Source organism: Seriola aureovittata, chromosome 3, assembly GCF_021018895.1.
Source record: "Seriola aureovittata isolate HTS-2021-v1 ecotype China chromosome 3, ASM2101889v1, whole genome shotgun sequence".
Taxonomy (NCBI): domain Eukaryota; kingdom Metazoa; phylum Chordata; class Actinopteri; order Carangiformes; family Carangidae; genus Seriola; species Seriola aureovittata.
In genome coordinates, this window is record NC_079366.1 from 2,675,429 (window position 1) to 2,695,499 (window position 20,071).

The following is a 20,071-nucleotide window of genomic DNA, read 5'->3' on the forward strand; positions in this document are numbered from 1 at the left end:
GAGTTAAAAACCACCAAGATGTAAAAAGTGTATGTGATAAAAGTCAATGTTGAGCTTCTGGCGGACAAACACACTGACAAATGATCATAGAGGATATGATGATTTCTTTGGTTTGAGAATTAATGGAAACATTTGTGATAATGTAAGAACACAACTCAACTCTAATTATTTTTAGACATTTTAATGTGGGAAAGTTACAGATTATAACTTTAATTAGAGTCATCATATTTAATGTTTAGCTTTAAATTGCAGCCTATTGGCCATGAACATCCTCTTCCCTGATGGTGCTGCAGCAGGTGTGTGTTTGGACAGTCAGACACACCCTCAGAGACAGGAAAGACCCCGCCTCCTGTTTCATTCTACATGACTACGATGTTGACTGCATCACTGTGTGTGTGTGTGTGTGTGTGTGTGTGTGTGTGTGTGTGTGTGTGTGTTTTGCTGCATGCAAGCCACTGTGTTTCTCACTCTTGTCTTTTCAGCACACTGCAGATGGCTGTATGATTCTGTGTGGTTCTGTACAGTTCTGTCTGCCCTGCCTGTATTCTGCAGAATGTTTTTAATGATGATCACTGCTACTGTATAATTCAAATTTGCAGTTAAAGCTGCATTAAGCGATTTTTTTTTTTTTTTTTAAACACTAAAGTACAGCAGTAACTCATAGTAATGGGTCATGTATACTCCAGAATAGTGACTAGTCCAGTTCACAGCAGATCTATTATCTGAAACTGGGACTAGCACCTCTGCAGACCAGAGCTCCAGCTGGGACAGACTGGTAGGAGGAAGCAGATGAGATGAGTTGTGACATATTTCCGAATGAAACAGAATATGTGGAGAGGGTTTAGTTGGACTCAAACCAAATGATCAAAAAGTGATTGGATCCCTCAAAAGTGGGCGGGGCTATATGGCTAAAGAGAAATACAGAGCTAAGGAGATGTAGAGGACTATTAGCTGTTAGCCTTCACATACACCTCCTTCATCTGTGTTGTTAAACCAGGTTTACCAGCTGAAAACACACACCTCTTACTGCAACACAGCTGTTACACAGCCTGTGTAAAAAGCCTGCAAGAGGCTGCTGTGATAAATGTCACACCTCTGATTCCTGAACGCTGACGAGCTCTCTTAACTCACACAAAGGAGCAGCATCATGCCGGATTTGTTCTGCTCAGTATAAACAAGCCAAGGCAGCATGAGGGGTCTTCTTAAAGGTAATATATTTGGATATATCTGTTTAAAAGGGGCTGATGATACTGCCCTGCTAGCTGCCCAGGAGTTATTCAAGTGAGCCTTTAAACCGTCAGGACTTATGGAAATTTGTGATGTCACAACAAGGCAGTCACCAAGCCCCAATCAGAAGAGAGGCTCAGAGCCTCCTCTATTCTGATTGGCTCACCAACCTGTTGATACTACAGCTCCAGAGAGAAGCCTGAGAGAGGAGATGTAAAAATACATTGAGATCGTTTTTGGTTCTTAAAACCACAAGTATATATTCTTATGGATCAACACTTAAAATAAAACACAAGAGAAGAGGAAAATATGGAGCTTTAAGACATTTATACAATATGAAAAACAGGCTGTAGGAGAAAGACATGACTACATTTCTATTCATATTAATCCAGTGGCTCAATTGATGGGTGTGGTCATGTTTTGAATGGCATCATCAAGGCTAGCTACCAGGCTAATGTTGTTGACGTGTTGAATGTCAGTACAGTCTTCAATGACCTTTCATTCCTGGGACCAGTTGCACAAAACACTTGATTTTCACTAGATTTTCCTTTAAGTCTGACTTAAGGTTTCCTTAAAATAAAAGCAGTTGCAAAAAACACCTTTAAGTCTTTTCCTTAAGGTTTCTGTGAAGTTCCCGTTGACAGGAGGTTGAGAGAGCAGCACAGTCCTGTGTAATGTTGCCGGGTTCCTTGTTAACAGGTACAAGCTAATGCCAGCAAACAAATGGTCCCCATGGAAACAGTAAAATTTTACTGCTTAAAATCTCTTTCACTGCTGTAAATGATAACCTTTTTCCTAAAGTAAGGAAACCTTTTTAGGAGATTCTGTGCAACATCCTGAAGTAACTCCCTCAGCAAAGGAGAAATTAAACCTTAAGTGTCAGACTTAGAGGTAGAAAAGGTGTTTCGTGCAACTGGCCCCTGGTCCTCGTACATGCATATACGAGTTAGCTTGATCTGGTTATTGTTGATTTGACATGAATCTATACATATAGGCCAGAGATATGATGAGCAAAAGAAACAGACTAAACCTCTCTGACTTTTGTCTGATTTAAGGCCTGTTGGTGTGATGGTTGTACAGGGGGGGAGAGTCACTGAGAACCATTGGGGTTGGACTGGAGAACCAAAGCAGTGAGTTTAGAGAAGTTACAGAGCAGGGTGGTGACTCATCACTGTCAACCCTTTTACATCACTTAACCCAATTTTAAGACAAAAATATCGCTTAATGTAGCTTTAAGTCCGACCCTTATCCTACTGTGTGACTGCCGTTGTGGTACTATACCATGGTAGAACCAGAGACATATAAATATTCTACAATTTGCACTTAAGAAAACTTTTGAATTGATTCTAAATCATGGTTGAATTATTCACTGAATACAAACATGATAATCTACATGTCTCTGCTCCTAGCATGATTTCACTGCTGTCATTTAATGTGTTTTTTTTCCCATGTTGCCACAGCTGCAGTCAAAGATGATTCATGTTATAATCTAAATGTTGGGTTCAGTTCAGAAAAAAACACAAAATTGAACTGTTCAATTCACATGAGTTTCATATTCAAATCATGACACAATAATATAACAATGAGCCCTGAGATAGACTGACCACTGTCCAGGTGTACCCTGCCTCCCAATGTCAGCTGGGATTGGCTCCAGCCATGATACACAACGTTCTCTGTAGACAAGTTTGCTTGATTGATGCATGAGATACCACTAGCAACTACATTGGCCTGCCATTCCTTCATTACTGTTATTTATAAAGCTCTTCCTGCTGGACTGAGGCTCTTTAGAAGATTCAGAAATCCATGACATGATAAAAAAAGGCCCATTAAAACAAACCGCTGAGCTGGCTGCACAAAGATGTATTAGCCTAGTCTAGTCAAGTTAACTTGGTCAGATTTAGTCTTGGATCTGCCGTGATGCAAGAATGAATACTACAAAGTTTTTAAAGCCTAAAATAATTCAAGCGTTCTCAGACATGATGCTGTGTTCAGGTTAAGTGGACCCAAAGCTCTTGTTCTAACCTCACTGTGGCAGATACAGCCCATAATAACCTGGGCTGCCAACCATTGTTTGCCCTGCTGGATGTGGCATGTTTGCAAGCCTTGTACAGGTTTTTGTACAACACTTCTGTTGTGCTACTTGCAATGCGTTTCTGTCTTTGCTTGTGTTTTGTCTATTTGCTTGTGTTTTCTTAAGATAAAGTTATTTGAGCGCTCTGGGCCACGTTAAGAGCCATCCACACCAAGAACAATAACTGTATCGATAATGATAAGGATGTGAGCGTCCACTCTGATGAACGATGATGTTCTTTAGACAGTCCCCAGGTGATGACCTATCACACTGCACCTGAAAGTGTTTCCTGTCGCATCAATTGGCTTACACAAAAGAGGTCACAGAAATGAAAGATATTGATAAAGCACTTGATTTAGCTTCTATTTCGCTTTTATTTATCATTATTCTTTTAATAAGAATATGAATAAAAGGAGAGAGAGACAGAGAGGGAGACAGGCAGAGAGACAGAGAGAGAGAGATGCTGTTTATGCCAGTGACTTCACTTTATTACTGATAGGTAATATGTTCAATGACCATTTTACTAATCCACCCATTGTGTGGAACAAATACACCTTTGTGTTCTGAGTGCTACTCTTTAATAGTAATAATAACTTTATTTATATAGCACTTTTCAAAACAGAGTTACAAAGTGTTGTACAAACATAAAAACAAAACAGCAATAAAAGACACAGAGAATAGAGGCAACGTGTAGTGCATAAGTAGGTGTGTTAAAACAAGGAAATCAATAGAGCAACAAAAGAAAATAAAACCAAAAGTAAGTAAGAAGTTGTGGGCAATCTGGCAAAAAGTTCATGACCATCTAATTGAGTTGAATCACAAGCCATGATCTGAATCATGTTTCCGCTCTGATTTTATTTTGAAAGTCCTGACTGGAAGTTGTGATTCGTATCTTTCCAGCGCTTTGCCGCTTCCGTCAGATGTTTGTCTGCTCACTGCTACTCTTCACCCACAATGCTGTCTTTTGTTGACAAACTGTCACAACCAATCAGACTTTTCTCGTAGTTCATATGGAGTATTCATTTGGACAGCGCTGTTATTTATTTATTTAATTTTATTTTCATGAGGTGCCATGTGGAAGTGTTTTAATTTGAAAGTTTAGTCTCTGCCCCAGCTCGTCCCTCTTCCTGTCTCCCTGCCTGCAGCAGGTCTCTGGTCCTGTGGACTGACTGTCACTCCACCATCTTGGACTGCAGCTGGTGACAGTGGTTTTTGTTGTCTCCAGCTCCGGTTAGTGGTCGAGCTGTTTAACAGTTAACATGGTCTGGTTAGCAGAGACTTAACTTTTTTAAAAAAAATTTAATTTAATGTATCTAAATATAGAAACTTCTTAATGAGGCGATCAGTATGAGTAATTGAAGTGGATCATATGACAGAGATAGATCATCCAAGATCATCGGATCGCCCTCCTCTACTACGGTTCATACATTAGTCCATTATTCTATTTTCTGAATGTGACTCCCTGTAAACTCAAATGCATTTTAATTGGCTGTCAGTGTTTATATTGTTCATCAAAGTGATCCCCAATATTGTTCACCACTGTCATCATTACAGTCGTTGTGTGGACTCACGATGTTTAAAACGATGTTATCTTCAGTTGGAGTTCATGGTGTGGACGGCTCTTTACTCAGCACAATCTGTGATCTGCATTCAGACACATGTTCCTTTAAATCGATATTCAACATCAGCTGGATGAACTGAGGGGGGGGGGGGGTGACCATGGTTGCATGAAGTGGGTGGAGCCCCCAGCATGTTTAGAACAGGTGTGAGGGGAGCTGTGGGATGATGCAGAGCAAACACAGAATGAGGTTAGAAAAAGAAGTCTTTATTTCACAGGGCAGTTAGTTTCCTGCTGTTCCCCAGGTATTTAACCTCTGATACCTGTCATGTCATTCGTTAGTATAATTAAAGGGAACAGATGAAAGTGCTCTCCTGGTACTGTTAGTACTCGCTCATTAAAGAGAAAGTACTAAAGTATTAAAGAGAGCACCAAAACTAAAAAGGTTCTGGTATTATTTTTAATTACAGGTCAGAATTATCCTGCTCTGTTTTCAGTCTCACTACTACAACATCTCAACAACACAGATATAAACAACTAGCAAACTGACTCAGGTGTGTGTCATTGGACAGTCTTAGCCCCTCCCATGGGTGTGGCTACAACCATAACATCAAATCGTCAAGCCAGAGTCAGTACGAGTGGTAAACTAACACATTTATATTAGTAACAGTAAAGGACAATTAAGAAATGATCAGACTGAATCGTTGACTGGTCTAAATTAATTCCCCTTCAAAATAAGAGTAAATTACAGGACAAACAATGAGACATGTAGGCTATTAGAAAAGGTTTTAGAAATTAGCATGAAGCTAAGGGACCCTTAAAGTAAACACACAAGTCCTCTGCTGTTAGCTTAGCCACATACAGTGATGCCCTGGTTTGCATATACACTTGTATAAGCACCAGTCAGTGGCTAACTTTGTGCAACCAGCCCCCGGTCTAGTCATGTGGTACAAACTAGAGTAGGTACTCCTTTAATCTGATGAAAACAAACCAGATGTAATTGTAGTACGACCCAGAGGCTCAAGTCCTGATCCAGAACTATGGATCTTAAGTTGTTACTGAGGGTCTGAAACTGACGTGACAGAGCCAGATCCTCCCTCCAGAGACGGGCCCCTCTGTTTAGTGATGTGGGCAGAGTGGTGCCCTGACCTAAACCTTAGCCTTGTTTCTGTGCTGCAGCTTCAGTCTGACTGAAAGGAAAACCAGCGTTAGTCACAGTTCTTTTGCTGTTTGGCCGTCAGCTCTATCAGGTACAGTCACACTGAACACGGTGATGAACCAGAGGTCAGCGTCTGATACAGGTGCAGAGATGAAACGATCACAGTTATCACTATTATCTATAGTGTATTATATAGTGTTAAAATATGCTGAAAATGTTTATACAGTAATATAAACCACAAATAAGTCATCAGCAGCACTTTTTGTTGCATCTAAACATTAAAATAATGAACTGCTCTGTGTCTCAGCTGAGGACCAGGGACCAGTATTAGTCCTGGGTTTGCCTGCTGCATGTCCATTCTGTTAACAAGGGAATATTATTATTTTCCTGCTCTAACGTCTTTCAGAGAAGAGACACTGTGAACGCACACTTGTCACTTGTCCAGCACAGTGAAAATAGACCAGACCACAGACCACACTGTTCAGGGATGACAGAGTGAAGCTGCAGCCCCAATATAAGTTTCAAAAACACACAATCGGCGATCGAAGCGTCTCACAGAGACTCCGACACTGACAGCAGCACAAACCTGGGATGAAACGCCATGGATCTGTTTTATCTAGTTAGCACAGCAGCTAGCAGCTTGCTGTTTCTCCCCTGCGCGTGTGCTCTGTAAGTGCATGTGATGACATCACTCTCTGCAGTTATATGTGTCCTCTCCGAACAGAAACACATACTCCTCTGGCAGTGGAAGAGAAGTCAGTCGTACTGTGGCCCTGAGAGCTCAGTTTAAGAAAACACATGCAAATACACAAAGTTCTGTCCAACAACACAACGGAAGTGTTTCATGGGGGTTGGGGGCGTGGGGGTAATCCTAACTAATCCTAACCATTGTTCTAGTCCAGCCCGTGGCTCTTTGCGCCATATCATCCTCTCTCTCTCTCTCTCTCTCTCTCTCTCTCTCTCTCAGAAAAATAGCTTAAAAAGAAAAAAAGTGATGAACCTGCTGTGACGCACTTGTTATTCAATGCTTTTAACTTCAGAAGTCACAATTGGGCATTGAACAGTGAGTCCCAGCCAGATTCATCACTTTTTAGTCCCCTGGAAACACTTCTTGCATGTGTTGTGATTTGCAGTGCATGTGTTGCAGTGCGTTGAGCCCTCAGGGCCACTGTACAGTCGCATTTTTATCAGGTTTACACGCATTTACAAAACCTGCTTCTACCTGCTAATGTTGGTGGAAAAACTATATCAGAAGGCTGAAAATTCTCCAAGCACATGCACCAGTCAGACACAAGTGCTCCACAGAGGCGTGGACATACAGAGAAAACTGAGAAACTTCAACACCATTTAAAAGAAGTACTGCAGTGAAAAAAGGAAAACATGGCACAAGATTAAAAAGTTGTTAGTGTGTCATTCATTGGTGAGCTGCAGCAAACAGTTAGTCCTGATCCAGAGGAGCTGTCACTGCTTTCCTCCACGTGTCTGGGAGATGGTTGCTGGTTGATGGTACAGTACCTAACGAGTTAAATTAACCACAGTAATTAACCCCCGGTAATCAACCACAGAGTGATGGTTGAATTTAAACGGTAATACTAACCATCTGGCATTTTTATAGCGGCTTAGCGTGAAACCGTTTCATCTCTACTCAGGTGTTTCAGTCTGATTACCTGACAGCTTGTTCCTGTCGCCCTGTTGGACCCTGGTTTTAGTCATGTGACCAGATTAGTGATGTTGGTGTGTCTCCATAACCAGTAGAGCTGAAGGCCAGAGCTACAGAAGACACTCAAACACCTCACAGAGCAGATGACCAGACAACACCAAAGTAGCAGACCATAACACAGATATACACAACAAAGGTCAATGAGAGGCTGATGAGTGGATGTTTTGTGTAGTGATCTTTTCTGATAAATAATGATTTGATAAAAAAGAACTGGCTCTCAGAACCCAACTGTATCTGTAAGACATGCATATATTACTCAGCTAGCTGCTGAGACATGCTTATGCTAATGCTAATCTAGCTAAGCTCATAGTGATAAGTTTGCTGCTAAGAAAGGGGAGTTGTTGCAGCTGTGTGTAACTGTTCATGCTCAGGAGTCAGAGTTGATGCTGCTAACATGAATACCAGCAGGAAGACTGACATGACACCTGAACTGCTAACAGCCACTGTGTTCATGTAGAAATGCGGTGAACCTGGCGGTGTTAAAGTTGAACGAGCAGGGGCTGCTGGACAAACTGAAAAACAAGTGGTGGTATGACAAGGGAGAATGCGGCAGCGGAGGAGGGGAGAGCAAGGTTAATACACACACACACACACACACACACACACACACACACCTAAACAACACACACACACACACACACAAAAGGTAATACTGGGTTATCATGTGTAAAAACAATGTAAAGAAGCAGCACAGCTACAACGCCACAGCCATGTTAGCAACGTCGAGCTACAGCCTTCACATTAACATAAGAACAGATGCATGTTTATAGACAGAAGCCAGATGTGGTCACTGATCAGCACCACCAGCAGGTGGCGTTTTTGTTGATGCTGCTTCTTTCACTGATGTGTTGCGCCCTGTTTGGTTGAGGTCAGGGTCAGGGCAGGCTTCAGGGGTGAGTCCAGGGTCAGGTGACCTCACACCAGATGGTAGCAACAGCTGATAAATGGTGTGTGACCGGGGGAAAACTGCTGCTGCTGCAGGAGCAGAAAGGCTTTTCAATGCAGCACATCTCATCCTCTGTCTCAGGGGCCAAACAGAGGGGCCCCAACAACATGGGACTCAAACATATTACCATTTAGCATTTGACAGTAGACGGAGAGTGTCTGCTTTAAAACTCCTTCCTCCAAAATGAACCAATCACTCCTGTCAGCGTGGTGTTATGCTAACGACAAACAGGATAGGCCCTCTTTTGGCTGCTGGACCAGAGCGTGAGAACCGCTGCCCCACTAATAACATAAGATAACATTGATAATGATGTTATTTATGTTATTCCCATTGAAGAGTGCCAGTAAACCTTGCCGTATTGAAACTGAATGAGCAAGGGACCCTAGACAAGATGAAAAACAAGTGGTGGTACGATAAAGGAGAGTGTGGCTTCAAGGACTCCACCAATAAGGTTAGTTGTATATGTCTGTGGATCAACCAAACACACTGTCTGTTCTCATATTTAACATGCACAGTAATCTTGGTTCTGTATGTGTCAGTGAGAGATTACAGTAGTCCTACAGTGTATGTGTGTGTATCTGTAAAGTCCTCACACAGTCTGCTTAGCACAGGTTAGTTACAGCTGTTAGTCATGTCAACCACATGGAGGTCCACCTGTCACACTGTAAGTATCATAAGTTTAATGTCGATAAAAGACAAAGAGGTGATGTCCTGAAAACAGAATGAGCTCAAACCCACTGAATCCACATTGTATCAGCAGTTAGGCTTTTATTTTTTATTCTGTCTGTTTTTATCACAAGTCAAAGGCTGTCTGTCCGTCCATCCGTCTGTCTGTCTGAAATTGTTGTTGCTAAGGTAATGTCTGTAAAGTAAGAGATGGAGATTTATTTACAATACTTACAAACTACATACAGTGCATGTGTAAAGTTTGAACACACTTTCTAATTCAGTGGTTTTTCTTTATTGTTTCCTACATTGTAGAAGGAAGCTGAAGACATCAACACTGTGAAATAATGCATATGGAATTATGTAAACAAAAACAGTGTAAATGATTCTAAATGCTTTTAGAGGCTCCTCAAAGGAGCCTCCTTTACCTCTGATGACAGCTGTGGTCGCTCTTCATTCTCTCACCAGCTTCATGAGGTCGTCACCTGGAATGGTTTCTGACGGTCCTGAAGGAGTTCATGTATGTTGAGCGCTTGTTGGCTGCTTTTTCTTTCACTCTGCGGTCCAGCTCATCCCAAACGATCTCAGCTGGGTTTAGGTCAGGTGACTGTGGAGGCCGGGTCATGAGATGCAGTACCCCTTCACTTTCCTTCCTAGTTAATTAGGCCTTACACAGCCTGGATGTGTGTGGATCATTGTCCTGTTGAAAACCAAATGATGGTCCTAGTAATAGGATGGCATGTGGCTGCAGAATGCTGTGGTAGTGATGCTGGTTAAGTGTGCCTTCAATTCACCAGCACCCCTGATTCACACAGTCTCCTTCAGACACTGGATGTTGAGATGTGTCAGTACTTGACCTCTGTGAAGCATTCATGTTGACTCTTAATCTGAGCTGCTGCTGAGGCGGGTGAACTTCTCCTTATGATTATGATTAGTTTGTTTATTTCATCATTTATTTGGCTACCCCTGACCTTAACCCTTCTGCAACAGGACTGGTACTAGATTGTTGCTAAGCAATACATAAACATTTTCTTGACCTAATGATGTCATATGAGTGCACCTGGGGGTGTGTGCTGCAGTATCACGGTCTCTTCCCTTCATCCTCTTCTGACGACAAGACATCATTTAATTCAAATGTTATTTCTGGAATTATTTTCACCTTTGCAAAGTTTGTTACAATCTAAGACAGGTAACGACCGTTGTAACGCTAATTAATTGTTAGTAGATCACCTGTAAAGCGGAGTGATACATGTAGTTAAAGGTCCCAGTGCTGTTATCAGCCCTCATGGGATGACTCTCATCCAATCAAATGACTTGGTCAGAACTAACTGTTGTAAAATCAAAGTTGTTGCACTTTTCTGGATTGACTGAGCTTCATGTCTTGAAGTAATGATGGACTGTTTTCTCTTGACTTAGTTGAACAGTTCTTGACATAATATGGATAAGTACAGTTGTCTAATAGAGCTATTTACTGTGCACCAACATGACCACGACGCAACACAACTGATGGTCTCAAACACATAAAGACGAGGCAACAAAAATTCCACTAATTAACTTTTGACCAATCACAGCTGTTAATTGAAAACCATTCCAGGTGACTGCCTCATGAAGCTGTTTAAGATAATGCCAACATTGTGCAAAGCTGTCATCAAGGTAAATGGTGTCTACTGAAGAATCTAAAAAATGAAACTTTTTTTTTTTCTACATAATTCCCCGTGTTGTTTCATAGTTCTGATGTCTGCAGTTCTACAATGTAGAAAATATTTACTTGCTTTAAACAACGCTTTGCATGCTAAAGCATTAAGACTGAGTCACATATCAAACATGATGTTAGCAATGCAGGTTCCCAGAGGTTTCACAGAATCAGCTTTGCAGATGGAAGCACATTGGGCCTCATATCAGAACAGATTGTTGGAAAAGATCAGTTCCCGCCATTCCAGAGAACTGGTCGTATTCTCCAGTTTTCTCATACTTGGAGCGAAGTGGGTTTTCCAGACTTGAACAGAAGAGACTGTCCTCCTGTACAAAATGAGCCCACAGGTCGTCTGTGCAGCAGGTTATTATGACCCATAGTTACGTTTTGCTGCTAGGCGACATCTAGTGGTCGTAGTAATTATGACAGGAGCAAAGGGAAAAGTGCGGTGACGTAGTATAAAGAGAGACAAAGTCCACGTCAGGAGGAGGTCGTGGTGGATGGATGAATATGAAACAGGAGAGCGCTGTTTGATTCCCATGTGAAACTAGTTCATGTTTCTGTTATCCATGACCATTTGCTGTTATTAATGTAACCATGACAACAAAGATTAACTGATGTTGAGGAAGTACTACTTTTAACCAAAATCACCATCTTTTCCTTAACCTAACCAAGCCATGACCGTTATTATAGTAACCTTGGTGACGAAGGTAGGCACGCCCCTCTCGGTACAGTTTGTGTGTTTATTATTATAAGCATAACAACCGAGGTCCGGTACGCCTGCTGCTGACTCAGCATGGGTCCACACTGCAGAAAAATACAACAACTTACCATAAATGAAATTCGGTATCTTAGTTGACGAGGCTTGAACCGTCCCTCTATGTTTCTGTCACAGGACAGTGCTGCTCTGATGACGTCACTGACAGATTTACCTTCATGTCTCTGGATTAAACGACTCGACCTCTGACTCTGCTGAAGGTTTTATCTGATTTCTGAAACTGAAATTCATCTTTTTACTTGTCTGGGATATTTTTCTCACGATGGAAGCGGAGCAGGAAGCCTTATACGGCTCCTCCTTCTGGACAGGTGGTATTCACCTGTCTGAAATGAGCGAATTAAGACAAGCTTGTCCGGTTACGACTGTTAGGTGAATCTGACTTGGAACTCGTACGAACAAACCTCAGAGAGGATTTTAGGACAAGAAGAGAAGAATGCTCTTGCATGAGGCCCAATGTGTTTATCAATGCCTCACTGTCTGCTGAGGAACACTGAATGCAACAGAACAAGGCCTCAGTATACTTCTAAGGAACAATGTCATATCACATATTATCTGATCATATCGTATATACAGTACATATACCTATGTGTGTGTGTTATATACATACATATACATACACATTTACATCTATATATGTATATATGAAGTTTTAGAACTCCCTTATTCTTCCAGTTTTTACTGAAATGTCAGCAGCTCATGTCTCAGTGAAAAAACCTTGAATGGTGCAAAGGTCACTAGCTGTGTTTCCATTGCAGTTTTTGTGCTGAATAGAAGTGAGTTTTTAGAAAAGTCCACAGAACACAGTTGTGAATGTTCTGTGTTTCCACTGAGTGATATTATGTCAATAAAGCTGGTTTTCTCCTCTCACGATGTCATTCCAGTTAAACATGGTGATGGATTTCAATCATCTGTTAATTGTTGCTGTCCGCTGTAGTATTCAGTCGAAGGTGACCAGGGCGTCTGGTGCATCTAATGATGGAAAGGCAAACCCCTTATATTTGACAGCGGCTACGTATCAGGGATTTTTGGGAGATAATAGTCTAGAATGTCTTTGGATGTGACTTAAATGCAGAAAAAGTGTTTCCATTTCACTTTTACGAAATATTGCTTTGTGCAATAGTCTGAAAAACTGCCTCATCAGAGCGTAGTAATGTTTTTGCCACATTTGACAATTTTTTTTCAAAATTCACGTTGCCATTACTGGTTTTTCAGTGGACAATTTCAAATTGTGCATTAAGCAGGTTAATGGAAACACAGTCAGTGATAAACTGACCCAGGTCACCAAAAACTGAAAAATCTTGTAAATGTGATAGAAAACAGACCTTTTTCAGGGATGAAGACACTGGTCAGTTAATACTGCCTCACGGTCCACCAGCTGGTTTTCCTACACAGACCTGACTCTGGAAATGGGAAGAGAAACTGAAGGTGAAGGTGAGAGCATGGAAGACATTTCCACTGGTGACAGTGTGATGGTGGAATATACTTCATAACATAACAGCGTTGTCAACAAGGAGATGTGGTCGAGGAACAGCCAAAGAGGAGAATAAGTGCTGTGATCAGACAATGGCTAATAGCTGCGTTAACATCTGTGGAGACTGCAGAGTTGGACTGGGACAGAACTTCAGACCCGGACTGAGCTGCCGGGACCAGCTCGCACCCTGAATGCCAGGCACACAGAGAGGGCCGGGACAGAGACTGACGGGGCCAGGAAAAACTTAATGGATGGAACACTTAGAACAGTCGGTTTCTCTCTACAATATTGTCAGGTCTTGACCTTACCTTGTACCTTCCTCTCTCCATGTTAGCTTAGCATCAGCTGTAGCCACAGTTTGTTGTCTCACTGTTTGCTCGGTATCCTGGTGTTCGTCAGTACAACATGTGACGGGTTGTTTTATAGCCGTGAAGACCCTAAAACACAAGTTAGCTAGCACAGTGGTTTTATTTGGGTGGATGCAAAATTTGAAATGCTGCTGAAACCCTCTGTCTGTACAAACTGTGTCACTACAACCTCTGATCATCACCATGACAACACTCTACTGCAGGAAGTAGGACTGTATACTTCTGTCAGAGAGGAGGAAAACAGGCAAACTGGTTGGTCAGAGCCTCATCCTGCAGCAACATCATGAGCCACAAGACCAGCACAGTCCTCAGACCGGAACTGGACAGAAGCTGACGGTGACACGTTAGTGGAAACTTGGACCAACTTTCTGATCAATGATTCATTTCATTGGAGGGAGTTCAGCTGATGGAGGAGTCAGACATTTAGATTCAGTTTAGTTCGACAACAAGATTCAGTGATTCTTTATTTTGAAATCTACAACTGTTTGTTCTAAGCTTTAATATCAGAAACTGAGACATTGACTCATGTAACTTAAAATAACAGCTGGAAGAATGGAGGTGTTCTAAAGCTTTAGACTGGTAGTGTGTGTACGTATTAGAGAGATATATATTACACTATATATATATATATATATATATACGTATGTGTATGTATGTGACATATATATTATAAATATTATAATATATATTATATTATTTATCACATGATCACTGTCTGGAAACATGTATAAATACACTAAATGAAAAGGTACATTCACACAAAATTCATACACACAAAATGTATTTAAATGTGTGCAGCTCAGGTTTAGTGTAGTTGTCGATGACTCTGCTCTTATGTGAAGCTCTTGTGTATTTATGATGAGTTAAATGTGAACAGGTGACAGGTTAGTTCAGTTTGAGCAGAAAATGAAATGAGGTCTGTTTTAAAACATCCCACTAACCCCACTTCTGTCTGGGTGGCTGCGCTCTCTCTTGGTTTGTGTGTGTGTGTGCGTGTGTGTGTGCGTGTGTGTGATTGTGCATGTGTACTAGGAGAAGACCAGCGCTCTGTCTCTTAGTAATGTAGCAGGGGTCTTCTACATCCTGGTTGGAGGTCTGGGTCTGGCCATGATGGTGGCTCTGGTGGAGTTCTGCTACAAGAGTCGCGCTGAGGCCAAAAAAATGAAGGTACGAACTTCAGTTTCACTTTCTATTTTAAACATTTACAATTGCTATCATAGTGTTATTGCTACGAAACTTTCTCACTAATCTGAGTTTTTGTGATGAGTCAGAAGATCAGAAAGGCTAAAATCCTGATTGCTTAATGTGATGTGTGTTGTAGTATTTCCATATGTGTGAAATTCTAAGCAGCTGACTGGAGACTTGACACAGAGTCGACACGGCCCGTCCTCTTCTCTGTCAAACCTCATCAGTCACAAACGCAAGTCTTGCTCCGGTTTGAGTCCAAAACAGTCCCAGATCAGCAGAAGTGTCTCAGTGATACTTTAGGTGCTGGTTTAGGTTTCCAAGTATCCCAGAATACCTGTCCACTGTCCAGTGTCCATCATCATCCCCCTGAGGAGAACAGTCTCATCTCTGCCCTGTGGAGTGTTTGAACACATGTTTCCTTTAGGGTGTGAATGTAGGTCTCTGCTGCCTCAACAGTAGTTAATGTTTTTTCTAAGATGGTACAACAGTGATGCCTCTTATTTAATGTGTTCCTATGTACTGAAAAGACTTTTGTAAATCTAATTTGATTCAGACAAAAATTAGGCGTGTGTCATCTTTGACCTTTATTCTTTTACCTTTACCTGTCTCTGCTGTCATTTCCTCATGTCTAATGTAATGATCCAGACTAAGAACACTGTAATCATGGAGCAAAGACAATGCCAGTACACTCTATCCCTTTTTGACAGAACATCATTCAGAGTAACAAACTGTGGTCATTCAGTGTAACAGACATATTTAAACACTGTCCTGTATTTACTACAGTGTATAAAGTAAATATGTGATCAAACTTCATTTAATTATATTTTATTTCACTTCCTTACAAAAATGGATAAAACCTGGTGGTTGGAAGGATAAAGGCAAAATATAATATAATATATGATGTGTTATCTAATTATTTGATGCTCTCGATGAGCCTCCTAAGATTTCTTTATCACACTGAATGACATGTTTGTGGTGTCTTCTGTAGATTGTTGTTAAAACAAATGATAACTTTTATTTTTTGCTGTGAAATATTTAAATGAAAAGCGATACATTCTAATGCAGAGGAAAAAAAAAACTAAATTTGAGTGAGGCCTCCATTAAATTTAGTTTTACTTTTCAATATATGATAAGGTCATTTCTTCTCCTGTCTGTTGGTCAACCTTGTAGTTGAGATTGTTTTGTACAGAAAGTTACAGCTGTGATGATCCAAGCTGAACTGACTTAGACTGACTGTCCCAGCTGCAACCTGATTGTACTGGTCCCTCATGGTCCAGGACTGGATCAGATCCCCGGTTCTGATGCTACCGGGGGTGCAGACAAGTGTGTGTTCAACCATATATACATGTTTTTTCACTTATTAATTGACTGTTCACCAGCAGTGTTAGTTATGTGTTTTTATTTGGAGTTTTATTATTATTGTTTATTATTCTGCTGGTTGGGTGGACTGAACTATAACTGGTGCAAAGGCTACATGTCAGCCATAAGACTGAGTGGAGATGCTTTGTGGAGCTGTGGGTTCTGGGTGCAGCCAGCTGGCATGGTGTCTGTGATGTGCTGGAGAACCAGCACTTCATCAGAGGGGGGCCACAGGGCGGGGGTCATTTGGACACTGCAGGCGCTTTAGGTTCAGGGACGATGGTGGCTGTGTTGAAGCAGGTGGAAACGCTTTCCTGTGACACGTTCAAAATATAATGACATCAGTCAGATGGTGGATGTTACTCATCTTCACTGTCAGCACGACTCTTACTGACAGAGGCAGGTCCTGTGGAGGTGGAGGAGACTCCACAGCTGACTCCCTGTTGAGGAGGTGATGTTCTGGATCTGCCACAAGTCCTTGCTGCTGCTGGTGTTGAGATCTCTCTCCGGTCTGCGCTGATGTCTCTGTTCTCAGTCTTGCTCTGGGGGTGGTGTGTGTGTGTGTGTGTGTGTGTCCCTGTCACCTCCAGCAGCTTCTTGACTCTGCATTGAGCCCCTCACCTCTCCATTCATCCAGCTGCTCTGGTTGGACAATGATTTCTCTGTGTTTGTGATCACCACAGCATCAACACATGTACTGATGTATGATGTCACTGATGAAGTATGTTCCTCACAACCCATGTGGTTCTCCTGGGTAGCAGTGTCTGTGAGCACGTGCCCAGGGCTTATATAGGGATTTGTGAGGAGGTGGAACCTTTGATTGGGAGATGGGGAACATGTTGGTGGGGCTGTATGTTTGTGCCTCTAATTGAAACCATTAGAAACCACAAGGGAGGGCGAGAACAGGTCTGGTTCACCAAGGAAACACAGCTTAGTAAATACTGTAGATGTTAGATAACTCTCAGATGAACTTCTGACAATGTATCGCGGAGCACTACGTTCTGACTGAAGGTCAGATGGTGATATTCACACCGTTACAGACTGTACAGACAACTACTGCATCTGATGATGTCTGATAACTGATAACAGTGAAACTCGTTAGCATTGCTTTGATGTAGAATCACCTCAAATACATAGAGAATTACTCATCAGGACCCATGTGCATAATTTCTGTTGCTAGTGGTCTCAGGGTGCTGGACTTTGGGTGGAGCCCTCAGTTCACTGTGAGGAGTTTTCATGTACTAACATCAGCGGTCTGTTTCCTCCTGGAGCCAGTTCACTGTTGCAGCTGGGTATCTGCTGACTGCTGGGGCTTCATGTTGGTGGCTTTGGTCTTATTCCACCGTTGAGCTGGCTCCTCAGCACCTGTCTTACCCTCTGGAGGTATTTGGCTGTGGCTGACCTCCTTCTTTCTTCGTTATGGCTCCTATCGGCCTGTGGGACACCCAGGTACTTGTAGCTATCCTGTATCTTGGCTCTCCTTTCTTCTGGTAACTCCGCCCCTTAACAACGAGGCTTGGGCGAGATCCAAAATGTAATATCTCAATGTACAATATTTTTGAATAATACTGAAGATTTCACAACAGTAAGTTCCAATCAAGTAATTTGACTTCTGGATTGGATTCCATGAGTGCTGATATAGAGCACAACAGCACTGGGACTTTTAACTACATGTATGACTTTAGAGGTGTTCTGCTAACACTGTGCAGGTCGGGACAATGTTTATGTGTTGGTTAGCAACAGTCCAGTATCAGTCCAGTTGTGGAACTATTTGTGTCGGCACAGCTGTGACTGTCTTCAGTACTCAGCCTGCGGACTCATACCAGTGACCGAATCACAGCCATGCTGATATTCAGTACAGCATCACGACCTCGAATGTGATATTGATTAATCAGTCTCATCACAGCAAAGACAGAGAAGCTCATCAGTGGGAGCAGATTGACTGGACACTGAATGGACGGCTAGTTTAAATTGCCCCTGAGCCTAAAACAGGCCTGAACCAGACTCCATCTGACAGGAGCTCTGGGTGAGGAGAGGATCTTCACCATATTGTTGTCTCCCACAGTGTCCCTCATCCATACATCGTATGAGGGCAAGCCATCCTGCAGTTGATGCTAATGGTGAAAAAACAATGTCAAACAAGACATGTGGTGGTATGCTGTCAACAAATTTCTGTATGAAACAAAACTACATTTTTTTAATGAGGTAGTGGGATGAGGAGCTCCCTGGCATCCTGCCAGCACTTTCTCTGACGGAGGAAAACGCCGCAAGGATGCACGGCCTCTGCTATGATGCCTAAGAGGAGCTTCCATGTCGTGGAGAGGCAGTTTATCGGCCGGTAGTTGGAAGGTGCTGTACCCTCGTGGGGATCCTGGAGACGCCTCTGACTGTGTTTTGTCTGGGCACAGTTTTTATCCTTGGCCCAGTGGCTGCAGCTGTGGCGGGGTGACACTGCTCTCCTCAGATCTCCATGCTGCTCTGTACTGTCCCCTCTGTTGGAGCCTCTCAGTTCTTTCTACTGATGTCAGAGCTGTGCTAGCTTCTGCTGCTGCTTGGTCATTGTGGATGTTGGCCTTCTGCTCATCCATAGTTCCCACATGTGTTTCAGGCCTGTGTAGTACTGGGCTGACTGGGATTTGAACCCTGATCTGTTGTACGAACCAACTGCTATGACAATGCCCCCATCCACATGTTACAGGGATCACTGATGGTCAGATGAGGATGGAGATGATGTCCATCATATGCTATGACTTTCACAGTCACCAGATCTCAGTCCAGGTGAACTATGGGAGATGTTTGAGCCATGTGTTAGACAGCGCTCTCCACCACCATCATCATATGTTTATGAAGAATGGTTCATCCTCCAGGAGAGTTCAGAAAGCTGGAGCAGTGAAGCTGTTCTGACCCAACACCTGACTGAGACATTTGATGTTGGTTTACCAAAAATACACACTGAAAATCAAAGTAAAAATTTTAAATCACAGGCTGATCCAACTTGCATGACTTTCATCACAGCAACTCATAATGTGACTCAGTAGTGTGTATGGCCCAGCGTGCCTGTATCCACTCCTGACAACATCTGGACATGCTGCTGATGAGTCGGTGGATGGTGTCCTGGAGGATCTCCTCTCAGACCTGGATCAGGGCATCAGTGAGCTCCTGGACAGTCTGTGGCGGTACTTGGTGCCGTACGATGGAGTTTCTGACAGTGTGGTCAGAAACATGTACACCAGTATCCTGCTGGAGGTCCTGTTGTAGGGCTCTGGCAGTGCTCCTCCTGTTCCTCCTCACACAAAGGAGCAGGTAGCGGTCCTGCTGCTGGGTTGATGCCCTTCTTCGGCCCTGTCCAGCTCTCCTCGTGTAACGGCTGGTCTCCTGGTATCTCCTCCATGCTCTTGAGACTGTGCTGGGAGACACAGCAAACCTTCTTGCGACCTCAGGTATGGATGTGCCATCCTGGAGGAGCTGGACTACCTGTGCAACCTGACAGGATGCAGGTACCGCCTCATGCTACCAGTAGTGACAAGGACACTAGCAAAATACAGAACTAGAGAAGAATCAGTCAGGAAGGATCAGGAGAGAGCAACTGTCTGTGGACACCACATGTAGAACCATTCCCTTTTTGGAGGTTGTCTTGCTTTTGCCTCTCCATTGCACATGGACAGATTGATATCCCTGGTTTAACTGACTTGGTGTTCTACTGTGATGATTAAGTGTTCCCTTTATTTTTTTGAGCAGTGTATATACATATGTATGAATGGAAAAGTTCCATTCATTTTTATGGGACAGTGATGGACAGTGGTTGTCAGCAGGCAGGAGAACCAGACAAAAACAGGTAAGTGAGGCTGAAAAGCTACAGACAGGAAG

The 20,071-nt window shown here is 42.5% G+C and overlaps 1 protein-coding gene across 3 annotated transcripts in view; it reads left to right on the forward strand.

Annotated features, from left to right (window-relative positions):
- The window catches only part of LOC130166200 (glutamate receptor 2-like), an 80,360-nt gene that overhangs the window by 44,356 nt on the left and 15,933 nt on the right, over positions 1–20,071 (forward strand). For 2 of the 3 annotated variants that reach the window (XM_056371624.1, XM_056371623.1), the window contains exons 17-18: positions 8,193–8,307; positions 14,690–14,824. In XM_056371624.1, coding sequence (XP_056227599.1) covers positions 8,193–8,307; positions 14,690–14,824 — 250 coding nt within the window. Of the gene's footprint in view, positions 1–8,192; positions 8,308–9,017; positions 9,133–14,689; positions 14,825–20,071 lie in introns of all 3 variants that reach the window. The other variant, XM_056371625.1, reaches the window with a different exon arrangement.